The 20048-nt window shown below is 47.8% G+C and overlaps 2 protein-coding genes across 2 annotated transcripts; both read left to right on the top strand.

Moving 5' to 3' along the window:
• The first annotated feature begins 6748 nt into the window (after positions 1 to 6748).
• On the top strand, positions 6749 to 8082 carry Eid2 (EP300 interacting inhibitor of differentiation 2). Its single transcript, XM_059253463.1, has one exon. The coding sequence runs from the start codon at positions 6866 to 6868 to the stop codon at positions 7571 to 7573; it is 708 nt and encodes a 235-aa protein (XP_059109446.1). The 5' UTR covers positions 6749 to 6865; the 3' UTR covers positions 7574 to 8082.
• Positions 8083 to 15514: 7432 nt separating this feature from the next.
• On the top strand, positions 15515 to 16866 carry Eid2b (EP300 interacting inhibitor of differentiation 2B). The gene is given in 3 exon segments (XM_059253462.1): positions 15515 to 15884; positions 15887 to 16003; positions 16006 to 16866. Coding segments are annotated over 3 exon segments (549 nt in total). The 5' UTR covers positions 15515 to 15607; the 3' UTR covers positions 16161 to 16866.
• Positions 16867 to 20048: the final 3182 nt, after the last annotated feature.

The following is a 20048-nucleotide window of genomic DNA, read 5'->3' as shown; positions in this document are numbered from 1 at the left end:
AAAAATGTTATATACCTCAAATTACTTTCTCAGACCCATAAATGACTTTCTCAAACCTTCATGACTTACTTAAACTTTTATATCTTTAGACCTTAATCCATTTTTTTGAAATGTCATAACGTGTACCATTTACTTTCTTTGACCTATATAATGTACTTGACTGTCTGTCATAACCTTCGGAAACTCAAATCTTTGGTTAGTGTGAAGCCTGTCAGCAAGGCAAACTGTACATCAGAATCAGACTGACCAGGCAGCTGGGTGTTTGCTGTTAAAGCTACAGTTAGTCATCAATGGCCTCAGAGGTCTGAGAAGGATAAATTTGAGTAGGAAGTATAATGTAATTGTTATATCAATTAAAATGACATCAACTTACTTAGACAGTCATTTGAGGCTTACGTGGTTCTTCACAGAAGCAGTAGTCAGTCTTTAGTTTTCCCAAGAGCTGCACGCCTTAGGCTGGTCAGCCTCAGGTCTGAATTTTTCCTTAGAGGAAGAACTGGGAAAATTGACGTTACTTTGAGGAGGTAACGTACAGCAGTTAATCTAAAATGTCCACAGTTTGAGCAGGTAAGGAATGGGGCAGTTTTTCCCAGTGGTTAGCATTACCACAGTCCAGGGGGAGTTGTCTGAACTGGGTTCTATCTGTCTTCTTTGGAAATCTTAAAGTTTCTTATTAGGAGGGGCTCTGCTTATTGTGGGAAGTTTTTGTTTTTGGTTTGCTTTGGTTTGGTTTGGTTTTTGAGACAAGGTTTCTCTGTGTGTAGCCCCAGCTGTACTGAAACTTGCTCTGTAGACCAGGATGGCCTCAAACTAGAGGTCTATCTGCCTGTGTCTCCCAAGTGCTGGGATTAAAGGCATGCACCAACACTCATCTGTGGGTTTTTATTGAATACTTTAAATGCCATATTTATCAGATCTCTGAGGATTTTGAGAACCATTATTGATTAAGTACAATCTAAAGTAGACACACTTTGCTTGTTTTTAGTTGCTTGTTTTAAAAGGCTTAATTTTGAAAACATATATATATATATATATATATATATATATATATATATATGGTCAAACAAAGCTCTTTCCCATAATTTATCATGACTATAAGTATAGTTATGAACATATTAGAGAATATAATTATTTATGAGGTAACTGATAACTAACTTTTGTATTTTAATTATCTTTAACAATTTATAATAAGTTAATGCAGCTTTTATAAGATTAGGACTTATAGCTTTATCTCTGTTAAGTCTGAGTCTTGAAGTGTAAGTTGAAGATTTAATTGGAGATCTTTTAGCATGAAAATAAACCATAGACCATAAATGTAGTATATTTTTGTCATTACAGAATATTGCAGTTCTTGTATGGTTAAGTTTAAACTGAAGGCAGTTGGTGGAGGGAGGTGTTATCACAAGGCCCTAAATTGTACTGTAGTTTACTTGGTTATCAACAGTGGGGAATTTGGCTCTAGGAAGGGGGGGAGTGGCATCGGGCTGAAAGGAGGGGGCTTTTTGGAGTAAGGAATGAGGGAGGGGCTATTGGAGAGGCACAGCTGGAACCAGTGGTGGAGGAAGTGGGGAGGGGTTTCTGGAGTGGTCAGAGTAGCCCTACATGGGTCTAAGGACACTTCAGAATGTCCAGGAAAGAAGGGAGTGACTGGTTGTTAAGGAGTGTTAGAGAGGCTGAGAGAAACATCCCAGTCTGTAGCGAAGCTCCTTAAGCAGGAAGGTAAACAACTCAAAATGGCTTCAGGAAGTTCCTGAAACTGACCAGATTCACTAGGTCCCTAACTCCCAAAGTAAACAAGCTAAGCTGTTAAGAGACATTCTCAGACAAGCCAAGATGCAAAGAAGACTCTTAGACAAGACCAGCTGCCTAGAAGAAGCAGAATCCAGCTGAGCTGCCCAACTAAGTCACTTGGAAAGAACACTCTCCAACCTGTTGAGCTGCCTGCAGCCGCTGCAGTGGGCTCCAGGTTCCCAGCTGTGTGAGCTGTCATTGGTGCTGGGGAGGGCTTCGGTGATGCAGCTGTCTGTGAGTCATTTTTGTTCCTGTAAGTAATCCCAGGAAAACTCCTTGGTTTAGTAAACTGGGCTTTGATGGTGTGGTGGTTTGAAAGAAAATGGCACCCAAAGAGAGTGGCACTATTAGGAGGTGTGGCTTTATTGGAGTAGGTGTGGCCTTGTTGGAGGAAGTGTGTCACTGTGGAGGCAGGCTTTGAGGACTCATATATGCTCAAGCCACACCCTAGTGTCTCAGTTCACTTTCTGTTGCCTTTGGATCAAGATGTAGAATTTTTGTCTTCATTAAGGTTTTTATTGCTGTGAAGATACATGATGACCACATCAACTCTTATAAAGAAAACATTTGATTGGGGCTAGTGTAGGGTCCTTAGATCACTACAAATGACCAGAAGAGACCCAGTATGCAACTGCAGAAAGCAAATTTATTCTCAAGAAAAACCAGCATGCTGGCCCCCCCAAAAAATGGCTTTGACCCTGTGAAAGGGTAAAGCAGCCCCTTTTAAGCCTGCTTAGGGGCATTCCAGCTGTGGTTAAGTGTACTTTGAAGTGATTTGGTATAAACCCTTATTGATACAGCAATCATTTTATTATTGGCTCATGACATCTGGTCAGCAACTGTGGTTGCAATGTGAGCGGTCTGTCGGCTGTGTCAGGAGTCTGTCTGACTGAAAATAGCAAGAGCAGTTCCTCCTTGTGGCCAGGTAGGACCCTGATTGGCTACCAGACTGGACATACTTCCTGAGGGTCTCATTGAAGCCAGACATGAGTCAACATAGGATAGTGAGGTAATATGGGGCAGAGGTTGTTGTGCCCAGAGTCTGGACCCCCAAAGACCACCAAGACACCAAATCTGAGGCAAAAGCAAAGAGTCTTTTTATTGTGATTAATTTATTATTAACTGGTGACTCTCCATCTGTCTGTCTGTCTGTCGCAGCAGCAGAGCAGGAGAGACCCCCAAGTAGCAATGGAGCAGGGTTTTTATGGGGGTAAAGCAAGGGGGGTCTTGGGGTCTACAGACTACATGGGAACAGACTCAGGATTGGTTTATGTGAGCAGCAATCATATTAGTAATTTTTCATTGGCTAGGGTTAGTTGGGGGTTACAGTTATCTTTTTTTGGACCGGCCTGGACAAGTCCCAGGCTTTGTCCTTGAACTGCTGTGGAGGCTGGCAGGCCTAGCACATACTGACTGTGGGGGCTGGCTTAGTAGCCCAGGCTTGGTGCGTTCTATCTCCCTGTCCCTGCTAACAGGGGAATCAGTGATTGTCTTTTGTTCGTGGCCCTCTCAGAAGCTGCTTGCTCAGTCTCAGGAAACTGAAATTGAGGCCTAATCTCTGAGAGAAGACTGAGCAGCCTGTTATGGCGTCTGCTTGGTCCTCTCAAGGTCTTAGCAAAGTGGCCTCTGGAAAAAACTGGCCCTGGTCCCTTCAGCTAGCTTGCAGTTTCAGAGGTCCAGTCCATTATCATCATAGCAAGGAGCATGGTGGCAGGCAGGCAGATGTGGTGCTGGAGAAACAGCTGAGGGTCCTACATCTTGCAGGCAGTGGGAAGTCAACTGAGACACTGGGCAGTATTCCAAGCAGAGGAAACCTCAAAGCCCGCCGCCACAGTGACACACTTCCTCTAACCAGGCCACACCCACTCGACAAATCCACACCTCCTAATAGTGCCACTCCCTGTGAGCTTATGGGGGCCAGTTACATTCAAACTGCCACGATTCTCCAGCACCATGTCTGCCTGCACGCTGCCATACTCCCAGCCACCATGCTCCCCGCCATGATGATAAAGGACTAAACCTCTGAAACTGTAAGCTGCCACCTGCATTAAATGTTTCCCTCATAAGAGTTTCCATGGTCATGGTGTCTCTTCACAGCAATAGAACCCCTAGCTAAGACAGGTGATATCCTTACTGGTCTGTTGTGGGCTTTCTGTCTGGGATGAGTAGACAGGTATGTACTGAAGGGACACTGCCCACTCGAGCATGTGGCTCCGGCAGGCCTGGCCCTTCTCCCACTCCCTCTGCCTTGCTAAAAACCATTAGTTCGCCGGGCGGTGGTGGCGCACGCCTTTAATCCCAGCACTGGGGAGGCAGAGGCAGTCGGATCTCTGTGAGTTCGAGGCCAGCCTGGTCTCCAAAGGGAGTTCCAGGAAAGGCGCAAAGCTACACAGAGAAACCCTGTCTCGAAAAAAAATAAAATAAAATAAAAAATAAAAAAATAAAAACCATTAGATCACATTCCTAAAGCTAGCCACATAAAGGTCTACTCTTATTTGACCACTTCCTCCTCCCAAGGCTGACTACCAAGGTCCAGCTATCAAAGTATTGAAGTCTAGAAATCAAAAGCCCCCTTTGGTTCATCTATTTAACATTCCCAATCAAAATATACCACCAAGTTCTATCCCATTCTAACACAGGCCTCCCATTTTCTTTCTCTTAAACATTTTATCTGCAAGGTCATTTGCTGTTGTTTTCTGCCTGAGTCAGAAAGCAGCCACTTTAACTTTTCTTCCTGCTTAGTAAAGGATCTCTCTGTGAAAACAGGTATTTGAGTGTGGTTTGTGTCTAATCAGGGTGAGAGGGAGCCCCTGTGTGTGTGTGGGGGGGGCACACAGAACTACCAAAGCCCCCGAAAGATAACACCCTCTTCCGTCTTAACAGCCTTCCTATGGTGTGGGAGAAACGGAAGCAGTGTGCCAACCCACATGCCCTGCTAATTCCCTTTCTTTCTCATCTTTATTATATCTTGACTTAGGCAATCTCAGCTAGACAGAGCCAATAAAGTGCCTGTAAGGATTCTGTCCTTAATTATGTCACCATCCTGTGACGGCGTCCCAGCCTAAAATGCGGGTGGGCCCTCTGTGCGTCCCTCTCTTTCCTTTCCGCTGCTTCCTTCCGTCTGTCCTCTCTCTCTCTCTCTCTCTCTCTCTCTCTCTCTTTCTCTCTCTCTCTCCCTCTCTCCCTCTCTCTCCCTCTTCTCTCTCTCTCCTCTCTCTCTCTCTCTGTCTCTCTCTCTCTGTCTCTCCTCTCTCTCTCTCCCCTCTCTCTCCCTCTCTCTCCCTCTCCTCTCTCTCCCTCTCTCTCTCCCTCTCTCTCCCTCTCTCTCCCTCTCCTCTCTCTCTCTCTCTCTCTCTCTCTCTCTCTCTCTCTCTCCTCTCTCTCACTCTCTCTCCTCTCTCCTCTCTCTCTCCTCTCTCTCTCCTCTCTCTCTCCTCTCTCTCTCTCTCTCTCTCTCTCTCTCTCTCTCTCTCTGTCTCTTCTCTCTCCTCTCTCTCTCTCCTCTCTCCTCTCTCTCCCTCTCTCTCCCTCTCTCTCTCTCCCTCTCTCTCTCTCTCCTCTCTCTCTCCCTCTCCCTCTCTCTCTCCTCTCTCCCTCTCTCTGTCTCTCATCTCTCTCTCCTCTCTCTCTCCCTCTCCCTCTCTCTCCCTCTTTCTCTCCCCACCACCAATAAAGCTCTAAAAAGGTAACCATGGCTCATGACTCTCCTCCACTGGCATGGCCGCCACAGGCGGCGGCCAGCCACGAGCGCACCATTTAACCAACAGTACCACCCTGCAAGCACCAGTCTGTCTGGGGTGGGGAAAAAACCTGCAGTTTCCAAAAGTGTTTTCTCAACTTGGGATCTGACTCTGGGAATGAATGATATTTAAAAGAGTCCACAAAGAAAAACAGATAGTTGACTAAGAGAAACCAGTGATGCCAGCAAAGGGAAAGCTTCAGTCTTGGCTGCCAGGACATGCCATCTGTTTGCACAGCTTCACCGGAGTTCTAGAGTGACATGTGAGCAGCGGACCCTCAGGAGACATGGCTCTCTCTTATTGTTTGTTTGTTTCCTTTTTTTTTTTTTTTTTTTTTTTTTTGGTTTTTCTAAACAGGTTTTCTCTTTGTAGCCCTGGATGTCCTAGAACTTGCTTTGTAGACCAGAATGCCCTCAGACTCACAGAAATCCACCTGTTTCTGCCTCCCAAGTGCTGGGATTAAAGCCTGGGCCACCACTGCCTGGCTCAGTTATTTTCTTTTTTTTTTTTTTTTTTTGGTTTTTCGAGACAGGGTTTCTCTGTGTAGCTTTGCGCCTTTCCTGGGACTCACTTGGTAGCCCAGGCTGGCCTCGAACTCACAGAGATCCGCCTGGCTCTGCCTCCCAAGTGCTGGGATTAAAGGCGTGCGCCACCACCGCCCGGCCAGTTATTTTCTTAACACTTGTTTTATTTGTGTTTGCACATGGGAAAAGTTCAGAGAACAACTTTTTGGAAGTCGGTTTTCTCCTTCAAGGTCGTCCATGACTTTCTGGGCTTCATGATAAACTGTTTCAAAAATACAACCAAGGACTGGAGACTCCAAAGTTAAGAGCTTTGGCCACTCTGGTAAAAGTTCAGTTCCCCAGCACATGGTTCCCAGAACTCCAATTCCAGAGGATCCAGCGCCCTCTTCTGGCTTCTTTCGGCATTATATGCATACGGTGCATTTACAAACATTCAGGCAAAACACTCATACACATAAAATAAATACAAATACACAAATTTCTAAAGACTAATTTAAAAACTAAAATTGAAACTAGAAACTGGTTGGTAGGAACGTAAAACAGAGCCCCACCCTCCAACCCAAAGTGTGCAACGGCTCTTCTGACCGCTAGGTGGCAATCTCAAGGCTCTCCCCAAAGCGCCCGGAGGGGACGCATGCGCACTGCTCCTCGGCTTCGCCGTTGGAGCTACGCCTGCGCAGGTGGCGGTGCACGCGCCGTTTGCCCGTGCGCATCGCGCTCGGGTACGCGCCCTCGCGTGCACGCCCCGCGCCTCGCCGTCCCGTTATTCCCGGGTCTCCGCGAGCAGCCGTGCCGACCCTGCGGTCCGACATGTCCCAGCTGCCCGCAGTCAGCAGCGTCCCGCAGACGGGCGCGGCGAGCGGCGACCGCGGGCTCCCGCAGGCCGAGGTAGGCGGCGGGCGCCGTGCGCTCCCGGGCCCGGCGCGACCCGAGGAGATCCGGGGAGGCCCGATGGCGGCGGCCCGGGAAGGCCCCGCAGCCCCGGGGGCGGCGGCCAGGGGAGGCCGGGTGGCTGCGGCCCGAGAAGGCCGGGTGGCGGAGGCCCGGGGAGGCCCCGCGGCGGCGGCCCGTGGTGGCGCGGCGGCCCGCGAAGGCCCGATGGCGGCGGCGTCCAGGGAAGCCCGGATGGCGGAGGTGGCCCGGCTGCTGGGCGAGCCGCTGGAGGAGGAGGCGCCCGAGGGCAGGCCCCGGTCCAGGGCGGGCGGCCTGGCGGCGATGCCGTACCTGCGCCTCCGCCACCCGCTCAGCGTCTTGGGCATCAATTACCAGCAGTTCCTGCGCCACTACCTGGAGAACTATCCGATCGCCCCGGGCAGGATCCAGGAGCTGGAGGAGCGCCGGAGGCGCTTCGTGGAGGCCTGCAGAGCCAGGGAGGCAGCCTTCGACATAGAGTACCTACGCAACCCTCAGAGGGTGGATTTTGACATTTTGACGTTTACCATAGCCCTGACTGCGTCGGAAGTGATCAATCCTCTCATAGAAGAACTGGGCTGCGATAAGTTCATCCACAGAGAGTAAGGAGTCAGGTGAGGGTGGACACGGCACCAAGACCTCGGCATCCAAGTCAAACCCCATCCTGCAACTTGGTTTTCGAAAGTCAAAAGGATCTTGAGAATAAGGCACTGCATCGTTGGAAGAGGAAAAACGTCAGAAAATTTGGGGGGGGGGGAATGTCCAAAACATCGTTAGACTCCTGTAACGTTTCTTGAGTTTATGATTGATTGGGATTTCTTGTGTCCACGTGGCTCCCTTAATGCGCAAAGGATGGTTTTGTAAAATTTTGAGACTTAAAATTGCCAGTAGTAGAGCCCACGATGAAGAAGGATCAGCGTGGAGAGTTAAAACTGGTTTTAGGACGAAGTTTGTGTCAAGCACTTAACTTTTGCAGAACATACCTTCTCTTCATGTCAGAGTCAACAAGAGTGTAGCGTGTAAGACTGACTTTGTGTTTCTGAGACGTTGAGAATGGCAAGCAACATAAATATTGTATATAGTATGTGATAAATGGTGTTTCCAAACATACCAAATTTCTGCGATTTTGTTTTCCATATTCCAAAGGTTTTTCTTTTTTGTTTCTCTTTTTTAGTAAGCCATCTATTCATAAGCCCCGAGAATATGAAGGACTGACCTCTCTGTCCTTCTCTCCTTGTCCCCATACCTAGCGCAGCCTCTGAAGTCAGTCTCCTTTCTAATTTCATTATGTATACACTTTATTTATTTATTTATTTCTTCACAAAGTGGACATACTTTGGTTTACATATTGTGATTTCATTAAGAAAATATCTTGAAGAACCTTCCCGACCAGTATATTTATTCCTTAGAGCTATACTTTTTGCATTCTGTTGTTCTGCTGTAATGAACCAGAAATATTCTGATGGACGGTTCAGCTATCCCACCGCTTTCTCCTGGCAGTATAAAAGCCTCCTCTAGGAGATTGTCTCCTGGCTGTGCTTTGGTTCTGAGCACATTCTTCATGTTTACTATCTCAAGTTGGAATGCATCTTACACTTGATGGTGTTATATACCACTTTTTTTTTTCAAGTTTCCATAAAATTGATGATGCATCTGATTAGCTCCTTAGGCTTTTTGTCCTTGGTAGTATCTGTAGTCTGATTTCTAGAAGTGACATTCCTGGGCCAGAAGTTTGCCTTGGTAACTTTACAGATATGGCTGATTGGCCTCTTTACACTCCCACCAGTGACTGGTAAATGAATGGGTATTTTCCGATTTCGTAGCCAATATGCTCAACCGTCAGATGTATAGTGCTCACCAGCCTGGTGGTAGAAAAAAAGGTATATCAGGTTTTTTTTGTTTGTTTGTTTGTTTTGTTTTGTTTTTTTTGTTTTTTCGAGACAGGGTTTCTCTGTGTAGCTTTGCGCCTTTCCTGGGACTCACTTGGTAGTCCAGGCTGGCCTCAAACTCACAGAGATCCGCCTGGCTCTCTGGGATTAAAGGCGTGCGCCACCACAGCCCGGCAAGTTTTAAGGTTTTTAATATAAGTAATCTTTTCATTTAAGAATGAAAAGGGACTTGAAAATTTTTCAGTAATAGCACACTTGCCTAGACTAGCCTAGTGAGAGCACACTAGCCCCAATGAAGGGTTGTGGGTGTGGCTCAGTGGTAGAGCACTTCCCTAGACTCCTCCAGTGAGAGACTGGGGTGTGACTCAGTGGTAGAGCCCCTGCCTAGAATCCCCTAGTGAGGGGTTGGGGGTGTGGCTCAGTGGTAGAGCTTCTGCCTAGAATCCCCCAGTGAGGGGCTGGGGGTGTGGCTCAGTGGTAGAGCCCCTGCCTAGAATGCCCTAGTGAGGGGTTGGGGGTGTGGCTCAGTGGTAGAGCAACTACCTGGCACACATAAGTAAGTCTCTGGGTCTGGTCCCTAGCACCACAAAAATCAAACTTATTTTCCTCTCTCATGACCGTCTACATTCTCTTTTGTTTTTGTTTTGTTGTTTTTCCAGACAGGGTTTCTCTGTGTAGCACTAACTGTCCTGGTACTCACTGTAGACGGGGCTGGTCTCGAACTCTCAGATCTGCCTGCCTCTGCCTCATGAGTGCTGGGATTAAAGGTGTGCACCACTACCAGCCCACTGACTGTCCACTTTCTATACCCATTTCTCCCCTCAATAACTTCTTGAATGACTGTAGTTGCTGACTACGTATTACTGGCATTAGGTATGACAGTTTCTGACAATTACAAATATATTTTTCCAATTATTTGGCTGGCTTTTCTGAAAGATTTTGTTTTTATCCTTGGTGTGGGTTTAGGGGATCAAACTCAGGTCACCAAGCTTGTGTGGTACCCACAGGGTCAACACGCCTGCCTGGATTGTTTATCCTGTTTTCCTTAAATTGTGCAAGATTTTGAATCCCAGAGTTTCTTTGGTGCATGTGAGAGATTTCATTTTTTTATCTTGGACCATTTGGGATTTATTCAGAGGAGTAATAATAGTAGGAGGTAAGGATCCACTTTTCACATAGCAAACGAGCTCTTCTAGGGAGCTCTACATTTTCTGATGCTGAACCCACTCTCATAGAGTTTCTGGTTATTTTTGCACATGTTTACTTTGAGGAGGAGCATTGAAACAGGGTTTCTCTGGCTGTCCTGGAATTCACTCTGTAGCCCAGGCTGGCCTCAAATTCAGAGATCCTCCTGCCTCTGCCTCCCAAGTGCTGAGATTAAAGGTGTGCCCCATCACATCCAGCATTATTACTATTATACATTACTATTATTACTACTGTATTACTATTATATATTACTATTATTTCAAATATATTAGTATCATATTACATATAACCCAGAGATAATTGCTATCTTTAAGATGCTGAGTCTTTTACTTTAAAATTTTTATTTATCTTTAATGTGTGAGCTGTTGCCTGCATTTATGTGTGTGCACCGTGTGTGTGCAGTGCCTCAGAAGGCCAGAAGAGGACACTGGATTCTTTGGAAGTAGAATTATAGAGGATTATCAGCCACCATGTGGGTGTTAGAAACCAAACCCAGGTCCTCTGGAAGAGCAGTAAGTGCTCTCAACCTCTGAGCCATCTCTCCAGCCACTGAATCTTTCTTTTGAGATATGTTTTGTCATGTTTGGTTTAAGACAGTCTCACTTTTAACTCATGCTGGCCTGAAATGTAAAGACTTACATGTCTAAGTCTTCCAAATGCTGGGGTTACAGGTATGAACAACCTCACCTAGTAAGGTAGGAACTCTTGTAGCCAGGTGGTGGTGACACAGCCCTTTAATCCCAGCAGAGGCAGGTGGATCTCTGAGTCTGGTCTAGAGTGAGTTCAAGACAGCCAGGGCTACACAGAAAAATCTTGTCTTAAAAAAGAAAAAAATAAATAAATAAATAAAAAGATACTGAACTCTTCCTATCCAAATAAGCTGTTTTCACACTTTTTCTTTTCTTTTTAATTTCTTTTTTGTTTTTTTGAGACAGTGTAGCCCTGGCTGTCCCTGAACTCACTAAGTAGACCAGGCTGGCCTCCAACTCAGAGATTCTGCCTCTGCCTCTGGAGTACCGGGATTAAAGGCATGCGCTGTTTTCATAGTTTTTAAAGACTTCCTAAACCAAGTGGTGGTGGCTCATCCCCCTAATCCCAGAACCTGGGAGGGTGAGTCAGAAGGATCACAAGAGGTTTGAAGGCAGCTTAGGCTGAATATCCTGGCTCAAAAAAGTTAGGGCTGGGAGTCAGTCAGCACGGCCTGTAAGATGCTTGTTTCGTGAGAACAATGACCCAGGTTTGTCCCCAACACCCACATGAGGTGACGCATGCTTGTAGTCCCAGCACTGGTGATGGAGAGAGCGTTCCTGAGGTTTGCTGATGAGCCTGCAGCCCTGGGTCCCATGAGAGGCCTGTCTCAGAAAACAAGGTAGAATTCTGTCACAAAGAACAGTGGAGGTTGATGTCTTGCCTCCACGTGCACGCACACATTTTTACAAACTTCTCTGTACCTGAAGTTGAGTATAAATGTTTATTTGGAGAGCACTAATATTGTTAAATGAATTTACCTAAAATTAGTCTTTCACAGGTCTAGACATTTATTCTTAGACATTTTATCTTTTGTCTGCATGTATGTCTGTATACTTGAATCCCTGGTGCTGAAGGAGGCCAGAAGGGGACATCCAATCCCCTGGAGCTGGAGCTACAGATGGCTGTGAGCTATGGTGGGTACTGGGAATCGAACCTGGGTCCTGTGGAAGAGCAGCCAGTGCTCTTAACCACTGAGGTTATTCCTATTAAGTATTCTGAAAGCCTCTGTAGCTCTTGAAAATGATTAGTTTCTGCTCATTTCTCAGATAGCCTGTCAGTGTACTCAATTATGTTACTGTGTGTACTTGTTCAAATGATTCTCATGGTTTTGAGTGTATGTGTCTTGGTGTGTGGTGTACACGCACATGTCCAGTGCACATATGCAGAGGCCAGAGCAGGATGTCAGGTGTCCTCTGTCACTTGCCCTGAGACAGTCTCACTGAACCTGGAGCCAGGCCGGTGGCCTCCTCCCCTCTCTACCTCCCACAGTGGTAAGGTTATAGACACGTGGCCATGCTCAGCTTTTTACATGGATGCCCTCAGGGTTGCACAGTGTGACAGCCAATCTTGATTGTCAACTTGAATTACCTGGAGAGAGGGGCCTCAGCTGAGCATATTGGCCTATCAGTGAGTCTATGAGTCATTTTCTTCACCCAGCCCACCGTGAGCACTGTCATCTCTAGGAAAAGTAGCTGAACAAGCCAGAAGACAAAGGCAGTGAGCAGCACTCCTCCATGGCCTCTGCTTCAGTTCCTGCCTCCAGAGTCCTGCCTTGAGTTCCTGCCCTGACTTCCCTCAGTGATGGACTGTGACCTCAGAGTTATAAACTGAAATAAACCCTTTCTTCCCAAGTTTGTTTTGGTCAGTGTTTTATCACATCAACTAAAACACAGTACGTGCTCTTACCCCTGAGCCATGTCTCTGGCCCTCTGACATCCCTTTATTGGCTCCTTGGCCACTGCATTCTGTATAATGTGGGGGATCATGATTTGTGAAAACTTTCCATAGCCATCTATTCATTCCCCTGCCTCGTGTGTGTGTGTGTGTGTGTGTGTGTGTGTGTGTGTGTGTGTGTGTGAGAGAGAGAGAGAGAGAGAGAATGGATGTTGGACTGGGCGGTGGTGGCGCACGCCTTTAATCCCAGCACTCGAAGGCAGAGGCAGGTGGATCTCTGTGAGTTCGAGGCCAGCCTGGTCTACAGAGTGAGTTCCAGGTTAGGCTCCAAAGCTACACAGAAAACAAAACAAAACAAAAAAAAAAAAAAGAGTGGATGTTGGAGGGAATTGGAGAGATGGCTCAATGATTAAGAGCATTTGTTTCTCTTGCAGAGGACACAGGTTTAATTCCTAGCACCTGTGTGGCAGCCCACAGTCACAAATGTCAGTAACTCCAGTTTCAGGGGATCTGACATCCTATTCTGTCCTGCACAGGCATCAGGCACACATGTAGTGCACATACATGCATGCAGGCAAAACACTCACACACATAACCCTAAAAAGAAAGGAATAGCTGTCGGGGCTGGAGAGATGACTCGCTGGTAGGAGCACTTGCTGCTCAGTCATGACCAGAAGAGTTGGGTCCCAGCACCTGTGTGGTTCAGCTCATGACCACCTCTAATTCCAGCTCCAAGGGATCCAGTCCTCTTCTGGCTTCCAAGGTCACACTCTCACGTACATACACATTCACACAGAAACACAAAAGCACACACATCTAAATGAAAGATAACATCCGTTTTTTAAAAGAAAGGTGGTTGGACTTTGTCAAGGGCCTCTTCTTCAGGCTGAACTTAGCATACCCCTGTAATCCCAGCACAGGGGAGACAGAGGCAGGAAGATGCTAAATTGGAGGCCAACTTGTACTATGTAGCAAGACCCTGTCACAAAACCCAGAATCTGCCGGGTGTTAGTGACGCACGCCTTTATTCCCAGCATTCAGGAGGCAGAGGCAGGCATATCTCTGTGAGTTCATGAGTTCGAGGCCAGCCTGGCCTACAAAGGGAGTTCCAGGACAGTGAGGACTACACAGAGAAACCCTGTCTCAGAACAAAAGCAAAGCAGATCCACCATGATGAATTGTGAAATCATGTCAAGAAGTAATACTTCATGAGCTTTGTATTTTTCAAATTTACTAACGTGTGTGTGTGTGTGTGTGTGTGTGTGTGTGTGTGTGTGAGAGAGAGAGAGAGAGAGAGAGAGAGAGAGAGAGAGAGAGAGAGAGAGACACGGGGTCTCACTGAGTAGCCATGGCTGGCCTGGAACTCAGAGTTCCTCCTGCCTCAGCCTCTGGAGTGCTGACTGAATCCAGAGCATCACCACTGAGCTATGCTCCCAGTGTGTGTGTGCACATGCCACAGGATGCAGAGAGTCAGAGGACAACTTGCAGGAGTTGATTTTCCTTCTGCCATGTGGGTCCCAGGGTCATAACCCAGACATCATCACCCTTGCCTACTGAGGCGTCCCCCGGCCCCCGACCTACTTTTATTTGAGACAGGGTCTTACTAAGTCGCCCAGACTGGCCTTGAACTTTGTCTTCCTGCCCCAGGCACCGAAATGGCTACAGTTACAATCTTGAGCCAACAGGCTCAGCTGCTACAGTGTTGACAGGCTGGTGACAGGTGGACTCTGGATTCATCAAAGGCACAAGAAGGCAGGTACAGCGTTTATTAATGACCACGGTACAGCTGCATTGCAGACAGAGCTGGGCCAAAGGTGATGGCATGCAAATGGCACTCATACTTCAGACAGGTTTTCACACAGCTGGGGCTGGCCTAGAACTTGCCATGTAGCCAAGGATGGCTTTGCTCTCAACTTCCTGCCTCCACCTCCCAAATCCAGGGATTGCAGGTCTGCTCCACCCGAGACAGCTCTCCTGTGTGTCTTTTAGATGACTGATTGGCAGTTGCAACCAAGGGAGAGCTCCAAGACAACAGTGTATTTCACTCTGTTAACTGAAGTACCGCGGAATGGTGAAGAGACCACATGGAAGTTCGCGGAATGGTGAAGAGGCCACATGGAAGTTCCAAGGGAAATGGCTACAAGACCCGTGAGGGGAGCGGAAAATAAAGGCCTTTCCCGAGAAAATACGCCAGCAAGATGGATCCCATCCATCTTGGTAGAGGTGCTTGCTACCAAACCTGACAACCTGAGTGCAGTTCCACATGGTAGGACAGAACTGACTCCTGAAAGTCATATTCTGATCTCCATATACATGCCATAGCTTGCACCTGTGTGCACACACAAAGCTAAAACAAACGTGATGCAGGGCCAGAGAAATGGCACAGTCGGTAAAGAACTTGCCAAGCAAGACTAGCAACCTGAGTTCAATACTCGGAACCCACATGAGGATGGAAAGCTGACCTTGACCTCCACAGACACCCAGTTCCGTCTTACACATATGAATAAAACAGGCTGTAGGAAGAGCACTATTTCTTGCAGAGGACCCAGGTTCAATTCCCAGCACCTGTGTGGTGAGTCATAACTACCTTGTAACTCCAGTTCCAGGGGATCAGATGCCCTCTTCTGACCTCCGCGGAACCCAGGCAAACATATGGTGTGCATATACAGATATGTGACAAAATACCCATACACATCTTTTTAAAAATGAGAAATTAGCCAGGCATGGTGGCGCACGCCTTTAATTCTAGCTCTCTGGAGACAGAAGGAGGCAGATCTCTGAGCATGTATGTGAGTCCCAGGCCAGCCAAGGCTACATAGTGAGACGCTATCTCAAACAAAACAATATAGTAATAATAATAAATAATAATAATAATAATAGTAGTAGTAGTAATAAGTATGTGACGGAACCCCTTAGTTCAGAGCTGGAGGCGGCCACGGTGGTAATGGCACACGGCACCGCTAGAGGGCAATAGACGTCCGCGCACGGTGCTTGCGCACGCACTCCGTTTTCCAGCGCGCCGAGGCCCGCGCATGCGCACAGCTTCACTGCCCATGGAGCCGGTGCCCAGCGCTCCTAAGCTCAGCGCTCTCTGGTGACCTAAGGGACTCAACAGTCGGCGATGTCCGAGCTGCCGGGAGAGAGCAGGGTCCCCAACCTGAGCCCCATGAACGGCATCGGCGACGTCCTGCAGGGGGGAGTGGGCGGAGGCAGTTGGATCCCCGAGGCCCAGGAAGGCCCTCTGGCCGAGCCGCCCGGCCCATGGTGCGAGCCCCGGGCCCGTTTCCCAGGCGACTCCCCGGCATGGCGGGGCCTGCTGGCCGTGCCGCACTTCCACCCGCCGCTCCGCCTTCTAGAGCTGCACGAGCAGCGGATGTTCCAACACTACCTGCACACCACCCCCTGATCCCCACCAGGCTGCTGCGCGACATCGAGGAGCGCCGCCGGCTGTTCGTGGAGGGCTGCAAGGCCCGGGAGGCGGCCTTCGACGCAACCCCCCCGCAGATGGACTCGGACGCCGCGCCTTCACGCTGGCGCTCACCGCCTCCGACGCCCGCGGCCCCACCGCGACTGAGTGGTGGCCGTCGCCTATAACCCCAGCCCTCAGGAGGGAGGAGGCTGGAGGAGTTGGAGGCCAGCCAGGGCTACAGGAGACTCTGTCTTTAAAAAAATAAAGATTGGTGGCCAGGAAGTCAGGTGACTCTTAGGATCAAAGGCAGAAGTCTGGGCAGATGTCATGAGGTGGGAAATCCAAGCAGAGTACAGCCATGGGCAGGGTGGAATGAAGCAGGACCAGAAGAGGTGGACACTCCAGGCTTGAAGCTGGCTGGCAAAGAGGACCCTTCTGATCTTTTTTCCCTCCCTGCATCTGTGGAAATTCAAGGTTGCTTCACCACTGTAAAAGGACGATGGTTTTGCAAAGATGAAGTCTAAGAATTACCAATGGGGAAAAAATAGAAATCGACCGAGATACAGGGAGAACCAGGGAGATTGGTTCTTAGATACAGTTGCTCCTGGGTTTTCCTGGCGTCAGAAGGCTGTTGAGACAACTTGGACATTTCAGAACTGAGGGGCTAGCTCATTGTCAGCTGACAATCTCAATGTGCCGTTAATGCTTGTGTTGATGTTCTGTAGACAAGTTGTAAATATTCAGATAGGGAAAAGTATGTGTTTGTGAGATGACTATTTCCAAGACCATGTGTAATTGTATCTATATGGTAATAGATTTAATATTTAAATAATAGGTGTACAGTCATAAGACTCAAAAGCAGCAAAAGATGCTATGGGAATTTAAACCTTTCTCTCTGCCAAACTGAAAACTGTCTGAGCAAGCATCCATAGTGATTTGGGTTGGGGTGGGGAGGTTGATTGTTTTCTGAACCGGTTATTTTTTGTTTGTTTGTTGTTGTTGTTTTTTTTTGTTTGTTTGTTTGTTTTTTTTTTTGAGCTGAGGATCAAACCCAGGGCCTTGCGCTTGCTAGGTAAGCGCTCTACCCCTGAGCTAAATCCCCAACCCCAAAACCATTTTCTAATGCATGTGAGTTGAGACCAGTCTAGTTCTCCCCCAATCCTGGGTGCTAACAATGGAACCCAGAGTCTTACACATGCTACCCCTGCTCTACAGCGACATTACCCAGTCCTTTTGAATCAAGATAGGGCTGGCAGCGTGTCTCAGTGGTTAGAGGTGTTTGCTGCTGAGCCTTATTACTGAATTTGATCCCGGGACCCACGTGGTGGAAGGAGAACCCACTCTTATTTCTTCTGATTACCATTCATGTGCACACACATGCAATGTTAAAAAAAAAATCTTGATAGTAGGTACCTGTATCGACATCTTGGGTTTTTATATTTTCAATAATATTGGAAGTAATTCTATCTTGGTTTTTTTATGACTACTATTTAAGGCTGTATCACATATTTAATGAACTAGTTGTCTTCTGGACATCTGAATTGTTTGAAAATGTTTTTTTTTTTTTCTTTTTGTTGTTTTAAAGATGTGTGAGAGCCTGCATGAGTACCTGTGTACTGTGTGGGGTGCAAGAGACTGAGGGGGCCCAAAGAAGGCGTGGGATCCCAGAACTAGATTTACAGGCAACTGGGAGCCCCCATGTGGGTGCTGGGAACTCAACCCACTCCACAGAGCCATCTCTCCAGTCTCTATTTTTTGTTTGTTGGAAACAGGGTCTCTCTATGTAGTTCTGGCTGGCCTAGAACTTCTATGTGGTAAAGCAGGTTGGCCTTGAACTTACAAAAATCCTCCTGCCTCTGCCTCATGCCTAGCTTTTGTGTGTGTATGGTTTTGGTTTTGGTTTTTTTGAGAAGGGGTTTCACAGAACTGAGGCTGATCATGAACTCCTGATCCATCTCCCAGGTTCTGGGACTAAGGGTGTGTGTCACTGTGCCTAGCAGTTTTTTTGTTTTTTGTTTGTTTGGTTGGTTGGTTTGGTTTTTCGAGACAGGGTTTTTCTGTGTAGTTTTGGTACCTGTCCTGGATCTCGCTCTGTAGACCAGGCTGGCCTCGAACTCACAGATCCGCCCGGCATGCGTTGTTTTGGTAATGTTCTGTGCATGTGTGTGCTTGCTCTTTTCATAGAGAAAACTTATGAATGAATGGAAGCAGTTAAAGGGCAAAGGTGGCCGGGCGGTGGTGGCGCACGCCTTTAATCCCAGCACTCGGGAGGCAGAGCCAGGCGGATCTCTATGAGTTCGAGGCCAGCCTGGGCTACCAAGTGAGTCCCAGGAAAGGCGCAAAGCTACACAGAGAAACCCTGTCTCGAAAAACCAAAAAAAAAAAAAAAAAGAAAAAAAAAAAAAAAAAGGGCAAAGTGGTGGTGTTTTCATAGGTGTTCCCAGCCTCTCTGGGCCTCTGTGTACTTCATCTGCCCAGGAACTCTTTCTCTATACCTTTCTCTATACCCAGCCCAGTCCTTCAGACTCAGCGTTAGGAAAAACTAACATCGAAAATGCACTTGGCCCTGCCAGTTAATGTTTGCATCTCTCCACTAACTGCAGGTGGGGAGGGCTGTTTTCAATGTAGGAGGGCCATTTGGTTTCAGTTTTTGATGAACCACCAGTCCATAGCCTTTATTCACCAAATCGTACATAAAAGTCACCAAAGAGTTAGTCCTAGATAGGTGTGATGGCTTGGGCAGGTTGAGATGCGAAGGTCCAGCTGTGGTGGCACACACATTCAGGACACAGCAGCAAGCAGATCCCTGTGAGTTTGAGGCCAGCCTGATCTACATAAGTTCCAGGACAGCCAGGGCTACATAGTGAGATCCTCAAACAATAAAAAGGTCTAAGCTGAGACCAGCCTGGGCAATTTGTCTGGCAAGATTACTCAGTGGGTAAAAGGCTTGCCAGGAAGCCTGGTGATCGCTGGAACCATATGAAGCGGAAAGGACAGACCCCTCCAAGGTGTCCTCTGACCTACACATGGGCCATTCCCACACAAATCTTTACAAGTTACCCCTTTCAGCACAAGATGATGCTTTCTCGGTGTCGACTGCATTGATCCTTCTGCCCGGCAGCCAAGTGTTTATGGCTGCACATGCTCAACCTTTCTTCCTTTATGGTTTCCAGACTGACCCATAATCACATTGCCATATGTGGCCAAGTATAGTTGGCACCTGTGATCCCAGCACTCGAAGCTGGGACAGGATGGCTGAGTTTAAGGCTACCCTGGCACCACATTGTGAGACTGTCAAAAAACCAAACCAAACAAACACCACTGTGAATGATGAACGCAGACTGGCTGGAGTGCTGGCGTCCCTCTCCTGTCACCTAGGACATCTCTGACTCTCGGAGTACCCTTCCCCTGTCTCTTCCTTTTCTCTTTGGTTTCCAAGACAGGGTCTCTCTGTAACAGCCCTGGCTGTCCTGGAACTCACAGAGATCCGCCTGGCTCTGCCTCCCGAGTGCTGGGATTAAAGGCGTGCGCCACCACTGCCCGGCACACTTCAACGCTTAACTATGCGATGGAAAGTTCCAACATGTCTTAAATTAGGCTGTTGGAAATGAAGCCACGACAAAAGTAACCAACTGGCTTTGCCAGTATGAGGAGTCAAGGCTGGACCACCAGGAACTACTGGTCTAGCATTATACACCAAGGATACTACAGATTAGTCAGATTCCCATCACTGTCATGAAATACTTAAGACAATCAGCTCACAAGGGGGAAAGGTTAATTCTGGCTCACAGTTTCAAAGGCCTCAGTCCATAGCATGGCCCCTTTGCCTTGGCCCTGTGGTGACATGGTGCATCGCGGCTCACCTCATGGTGGCAATAAAGCAAGGAGAGAAAGGAAAGATCGGGGTCCTGATCCCCCCAATATCCCCTTCTGGAACACCCATCCAATGACCTAACTTCCTCCCACTAGGCCTCGCCTCCCAATGTCTCCACCACCTCCCAAAAGCAGCCCAGCCTGGGGACCAATCCCTTAGCATGTGAGTCTTTAAGGATAGAGTGTGGCCCTTCCCCATCCACTCTGTTGTGGACCAGATGCTGAGAGCATGGTAGCGGGTGACTGCCGCAGACCTCAGGTGTGAGTGTGGTGACAGCGG

The sequence above is a fragment of the Peromyscus eremicus genome, chromosome 1 (assembly GCF_949786415.1).
Source record: "Peromyscus eremicus chromosome 1, PerEre_H2_v1, whole genome shotgun sequence".
Classification (NCBI taxonomy): Eukaryota; Metazoa; Chordata; class Mammalia; order Rodentia; family Cricetidae; genus Peromyscus; species Peromyscus eremicus.
The sequence above is the reverse complement of the archived record's forward strand: the minus strand, read 5'-3'. Positions and strand labels throughout refer to the sequence as shown.